Genomic DNA, 6705 nt, shown 5'->3' on the forward strand with positions numbered 1-6705 from the left:
TTTTACCAAAACTCAAAAATGCAGGGTTCATAATTTATTTGAGAGCGTGTGGATTTATTCTTTTTCCATAAGTTTGATGCTTTTTCTCTTCCCCAGATACAACAATTCCCCATATACTTTGTTCATTTACTTCTTTTTCTGAAGTCTTATGTTTCCTCCTTCTTCCTTTTAATTCTTAACACGACGACTATGTTGTCGTGAACAGAAACATGGCATTTCCAAATCATATATGAAAGCAGTGGATACCCAGGTTTAGCTGTCTGAACAGTAGCTCAGACAAGCTAGAAAACCTTCTAACGTGGAAAGGGTTTTTAATCATCGTCTTCATTTTAATGTCTGGATTCTCATTGTCACAGAGAATGGTTTGATCATGCATTTGAATCAAAAGGGTTTGCAAGAGCAGGTGTCCAATTTACGTGCATGTTTATTATGACTGTGCATGAGTATCATCAAACCTGTGCTGCTTCAAATACCCTTAAATCTGCATTTGTGGCTTCCCTCTGGTTTCTGTACGTACCTATCTCAAATGCACTGTGACTATCTGATATGGGAGTGCAGAGATAAGCTTCACTGTGTCATTGAAGTCCTAGTTTACACATCTTACATCATCTCCCCATGGTATTTTGAGAGAGAAACACAAGAGTCTTTCCTGCTTTGTTTCCTTCCTCTTCAACTGTCTTGTCATGTCTCTCACAGGAGTTATGTTTTGTGTGTGTGTGTGTGTGTGCACGCGCGTACGTGCGTGCGTGCTGCCTATAACTTCACTTTCAACCTGTCTCTTTGTTTGTACCTACAGAACTGCCAGACTGACTGGAACAGTAGCTTCTCTTACCCTCACACTTCTGTAGAGCTTAACAGCCTGGTAGATAACTGCTGTGAATGTTTCTCTTGGTCAGGCAGCAAACTGTCCCTTTTTTTCCATGCTTTTGCATTAAATCGTACAAAAAGTACTTCAGATTGTTCAATAGATTGGAATTGGAGAGAGATGTCACAGAGCTGATTTATACCACTGAAGTCAATGAGAACAGTATCTCACAGGATGACATTAACTGATGGGATACCATGTATCTTCAGCTCACCTAGGGCAGGGGAGACAAATGGAGATTTGGGATGGGGAGAAAGGAGTTAGCCATTCCTAAATGAAATACTATCTTCTAGGTTTATGTTTTTCCAGAACTGGCTGCTGCCTAAAGTTTGTGGGTTGGGTTGGTTTTTTTGAAGTTTGAGCAAGAAAGTTTTTGTGGTGTGTTTTTTTTTTTTTAAACCGGGTGGAAAGGGAAAATAATAAGTTTTTCCACTTCTTGAAAGCAACTCTCCAGCCTGCTTATCAACAGCCCTAGCACTAAAATGATGGTGGCTGCTGTAGGAAATGGCATGGATACTACACTCGTTGGAGGGAAATACATATATTTTTTAACTAATGAGAAGCAGGTTTGATTAAACAGATTTATGACTTCCCTTTAAGCATAACTTTAAAATTTGACATGAGACAATGCTGATTTGCAATTGGGCTACACATAGTTAAATGTATAGGAACTTTTAACAAAGACTGTACATCAGTTAGTGCTCATGGCCACCCTTCTTAATTGGTCTTTGCTTTTTGGAAGATACAGAGTGCTTTTCTTGCACAATCATTCAAATTCAAACATGCAGCTATGGGTAACCATACCTGTATAATGGGGATGAGGAGTTGGTTTTGTTTGGTTCAAGAGAGACTTTCCAGAATTCCAATCATGGGGCAATTTTTTCTTGTCAAACGCAGTGGTAAGAGTTGCCTGAGTACAGTGCAATGTTGGTAGTAAAATTCTGCACATAACAGCTAATGTTCTTGGAAGGAATACAGCTAAATGTGCCATGGGAGTAACTAAGTGAATTTTCCTGCTGCATAGTTCTAAAGTATGATTTTGCCTTAGCAAACAAACAAACAAGAACACAAAAAAGATGTTTTCAAGTACCCATATTGAATTGGCTCTTGTATTTTGTATTTTAAAAGGGTGGGGTATAAAGATCCAGAACATTACAAAGGAGTTGATGTGAAACAATATTGCACAGTGGGAAATTATTGATTAGAAGAGCACAGCATGCCTCTGAAAGCTCTCTAGGAGCTTAAAAATGGGGTGGTTATAATAACTACCTTGACCTTGTTCCTGAAATATTCTTAATAATCCTTAATGAGGGTCTGGTTAACAAAATAGAGTTGTGCATCCTTATTACCCCACATCCAGTTATAAATGCTAGTGTGTAAATTACAGTGCAGTCAAGTGGTGTGCACACCAAGGGGTTGTTCTTTAAGAGGAAAGGTAGCCATTTGTTACAGCAAGTAGCAAGCTGTGGTCCTGTGTTAGTTCCATACTGTGCTATAATGTGGCATAGTTTCCTGGTTGCATATAGTCTCACCACGGAGAGGTTAAAGGCATTCACATTAAATTAATTCTGTCATACTACTGCCCTGTTTTGCTCCAAAAGACTAAACCATCAGTGTACCAGCAATGCAAATCCCTTGCCTGCCCGTTTTCTGTTAAACTACTAAATACAAGTGCTGTGCCAGAACAAGACTTTGGTTTTAAAAATGATCACCACATTGAGTTGAAACACATCACTTACAATGATGTTATCCTTTCCTATTCATTATCTCCTTCTGTGGTCTTCCTGGGATGCAGTTACTGTCATGGTAATAGCTTCTTCACAAAAGTTCCTGTTCTTAGGGGGTCTATGAGGCCTGCTGGCTTGGTTTAATGGAAGGAAGAGGTGGTGCTGATCTGGCCTGGTAGCCAGAGGCACTTCAGGCATGTTAAACATTCAGGGTGTTACACAGATGGATGCATTGCGTAAATGTTTGTATAAGCTGAATGTTTACTAAGTATTTGTGGAATCTGTTAGATAAATTATATTTATGTCCTAAACAAAACAGACCATTAATGACCATGTGCTTGGTGTCTCCTTTCAGGTACAGTAGTAGTCCAGCAGCTAATGTCAGTGATGATTAGCAAACATGAAGAGCTGTTTCCCAAGGATGCAGACCCTCAGATGGGACCCGAGGTATGCAACAACAACAATGAAATGCCAAAGAAAGTGATTGCGGGGCAGCTACAGAACAAAGAGAACAACAATACCAAGGAGACGGCAGTGAGGCGCTGCTCTTGGGACACACCTGAGTCTCCCCAAAGGGGAAGCATGGACAGTGAGTCTCCAACTGCTCTGCCAGGCAGCAAGACAAATAGCCCCAGGAACAGCATCCAGAAACTAGATGTCACCAGAAGCCCACCACTCATGGTGAAAAAAAATCCTGCTTTTAATAAAGGCAGTGGCATAGTCACCAACGGGTCCTTCAGCAGCTCTGTGGAGGGCCCTGAGAAGAGCCAGACCATACCAAACTGTACCCTGCAAACCAGGAGAACATCATCCCTGAAAGGACCGGTGACTAAGATGGGCACACACAGCATGCAGAATGGAGGTGTGCGGATGGGTGTTTATAGCACAGACGGGCACAGCAGCACCCTCAACAGCCGGACCCCAGGCTGGGTGCCCAATGGCTACGTCACACTGAGGGACAACAAGCAGAAGGAATCGGTGAGTGAGTCAGGCCAGCACAACAGGCTTTCCACCTACGACAATGTCCACCAGCAGTTCTCTATGGTGAATTCTGATGACAAACAGAGTGTGGACAGTGCCACCTGGTCAACATCCTCTTGTGAAATATCCCTCCCTGAGCACTCCAACTCCTGTCGTTCATCCACCACCACCTGCCCTGAGCAGGACTTTTATGCGGGTAACTTTGAAGACTCTGTGCTGGATGGACCACCACATGAAGACCTCTCTAACCCAGGTGACTATGAGAACAAAAGCGACAGAAGGAGTGTGGGGGGCCACAGCAGCCGAGCCACCAGCAGCAGCGATAACAGTGAAACGTTTGTGGCCAACAGCGCTAACAATCACAGTGCTTTGCACAGCCTGGTGTCCAGCTTGAAGCAAGAGATGGCCAAGCAAAAACTAGAGTATGAGACAAAGATAAAAAGGTAAGATGGTTTGGCTCTACCATCTGACTGCCTTTTGCAGAGTAAATCCAAGAATTTTCCCTCTTGTGACTTGTTAGCAATCTGTACTAGCTGCAGTCACTGGTTGCTCACCACTGAGTATCCTGTCTTTCAGTGTTGACATACTCTGACATTGCTTTTGTGATACCATGATTCAAAGGGGTTTGTTTCAGAGCAATTGCTTGCCATGGTCATGACATGCTATTCTATTGGCATCAAAAATAAGCCAGAACCTTTTGAGTTTCTGTAGAACCTAATTAACAAAATCAGTGGGCTCTCACAATGTTTTCATTAGTTGATGGCTGTTCTCTAGGGACTGAGAAGGGCAACTGGGCATCACCTTTCAGTGAAAGCAGTGCTGTGGCTTATTCCACCTGTAGTTTTTGGGACTGGGAGACTGCTGGAACTCCTTTCCAGATTCCTTGTTCCTCTTGAGACAGTGCTGCATCTGGGAGTTACCTCTGCTCATGGTCCTGTGTCTGCACTGCTGCTTTGCCTAAACCTTTCCTTCACAGCTCAGACATGTTAAAGAAGGCAAGGGAGAAGAGCCGTGTCTTTGTCTACAGATAGTGCAGACTCTTCTTGCACACAATGAGGTTGCTAGGGTGGATGGCCATAATCATCAGTGAATAACCTCAAAGCCTGGGCTTAGCATCAACTGGTGCACACAACAGTGCAGAGCTGAATGCGCTGTCTTTGTAATAAAGGTTCTTCAGTAAAGCTGTGCAGGACTTGTCTTCTGTTCTCACCTCTGTTGCACAGCAGCCCTTTGCATTGGTACCTCTGGCACTGCAAGTCACAGCTGGATCACAACATGTGAGAGCTACTGGCAACAGCAGCTGCCAGCGAAAGTGCAGCATGCAGAATATTGCAGTCTTTCGCCCACATCACTATTTTCAGCGTAGTATGCAGTGTAGTAGAGCGCTTCTTACAATGTTTAATATACATGATGACTGTGTGTTTAGTACCACTAGGGTTCTAATGCTTTCCATTGGAAAGCTAGATCTGAAATAGGGTAAGTTTTTTAGACAAAAACTATGTTGATTGCAGTTTTTTTGCAATTGTTGATCCATATTTGCAAATAGATACAGCAGATAAATCAGCTGAAGAAAGGAGATTAGCAGTGAAACAAAGACATTCAGGGCATTATTCTGACCTTGTAAGTGACACTAGTGCAACTACAGCAGGATCTGGGTGTCAACACTTCCAGAAGTAAAAGGAATACTTAGCCTGTTCCTGGAGAATTAGATGGAGCTGTTTGCTACTGTGCACCTTGCCAGTGGCTGTTATTAGGCATTTTCTAAATGAGCTACCGAAGAGAATGGTTCATTGATGAAGCCATGGTTTGCAGATACACCTCCCAAAAATTCAGTCTAAGCTTTGGAAATGAAAAGGCATGTGTATGAATTTGTTGGTGGTGTGCATTTCTGCTCGAGTGAGTGAGGAGTGCTGCTCAGGAGCTGTCTGCTTTTATTTCATTTTTGCAGCTTGGAGCAGAGAAATCTCACCCTGGAGACGGAAATGATGGCCCTGCATGAAGAACTGGATCAAGAGCGGAAGAAGTTCACAATGGTAGAAATCAAAATGCGTAATGCAGAACGGGCCAAGGAAGATGCAGAGAAGAGGAATGATATGTTGCAGAAGGAAATGGAGCAGTTTTTCTCCACTTTTGGAGAACTGACAGTGGAGTCTCGCAGACCAGAAAGAGGCAACACCATCTGGATCCAGTGAGCATTTGGAAGCGTAGACTGTAGGACTCTGGGGAAGGGCTTAGGGGTATTATACTGTATCAGGTGGCTGGTCACCTGTCTGAGGCTAGTACTCAACATAATGTTATAAACCCTTGAAGGAAGAAATCATACAGACATTAACCACTCATATCTACAGTGTGTACTTATCAAGTTATACTCTTTGAATGCTTCATGAGACTACTGTCAAGTGTTACAACTGGATACGTGTATATAAATTTTTAAAAAATCACCTTAGAGAGCAAGAGATGTATCTCAAGAAATATTTTAATGCAAATCTTGTATTTAAACTGGTAAATTGAAATGTTGTTGCAATCAAGCTTTATATCAAGGCTTTTCTCCCTTGCACTTAACATAATAAGCTATTTTTGGCATTGTGTTACCATCAGCTTATTTTGTATATCAAATGTTTTTTGGGTTTGTGTTTTTTGTTACCCCTCTTGTTGGGGAGTGAAGATAAACAGATATGTTAAGGAATATGTGCCAATGGTTAACCCTGATTTGCGTCGCTTCTAAAAAGACAGCAGGATGAGAAAGAGCAACACGTTATGGACAAAATAAAGCGGTACTAATTTAACAGCATTGATCGCCAGGGTAGGAAGTACCAGGGCACCCGTATCGTAAAAACCAAATGAGGATATCAAGTCAGCAAAACTGGGGACAATGGGGACAGCTGCTTGTTTGGGAGCAAATGTGGGTGGCACAGTAAGAAGTTGGCAGAGGGGAAAGAGGAACTTAAGGGGAAGTCAGTCACATGGCCAGAGCTTTTTGGGGTACCCTAAAGAAGCCCTGCGCCTGATCACTGCAGCTCACGGCAGGAATATAAACCAGTTGTTCTGACCATATTTGCATCTGACTTACCTCTGTACTCTGGGTGAAAGGGAGTCCTATTTGTAACGCTGATGAAGGGACACACAGAGGGG

The 6705-nt window shown here is 42.7% G+C and overlaps 1 protein-coding gene across 8 annotated transcripts in view; it reads left to right on the forward strand.

Annotated features, from left to right (window-relative positions):
* ARHGAP24 (Rho GTPase activating protein 24) overlaps positions 1 to 6230 on the forward strand; it is a 222579-nt gene extending 216349 nt beyond the window's left edge. For 4 of the 8 annotated variants that reach the window (XM_072862990.1, XM_072862995.1, XM_072862996.1 and 1 more), the window contains 2 exons: positions 2948 to 4016; positions 5522 to 6225. In XM_072862990.1, the coding sequence (XP_072719091.1) occupies positions 2948 to 4016; positions 5522 to 5765 (1313 nt within the window). In that variant the 3' untranslated portion in view covers positions 5766 to 6225. Of the gene's footprint in view, positions 1 to 2947; positions 4017 to 5521 lie in introns of all 8 variants that reach the window. The other 4 variants (XM_072862993.1, XM_072862994.1, XM_072862988.1 and 1 more) reach the window with 3 other exon arrangements.
* Positions 6231 to 6705: the final 475 nt, after the last annotated feature.

Source organism: Ciconia boyciana, chromosome 5, assembly GCF_034638445.1.
Source record: "Ciconia boyciana chromosome 5, ASM3463844v1, whole genome shotgun sequence".
NCBI lineage: Eukaryota > Metazoa > Chordata > Aves > Ciconiiformes > Ciconiidae > Ciconia > Ciconia boyciana.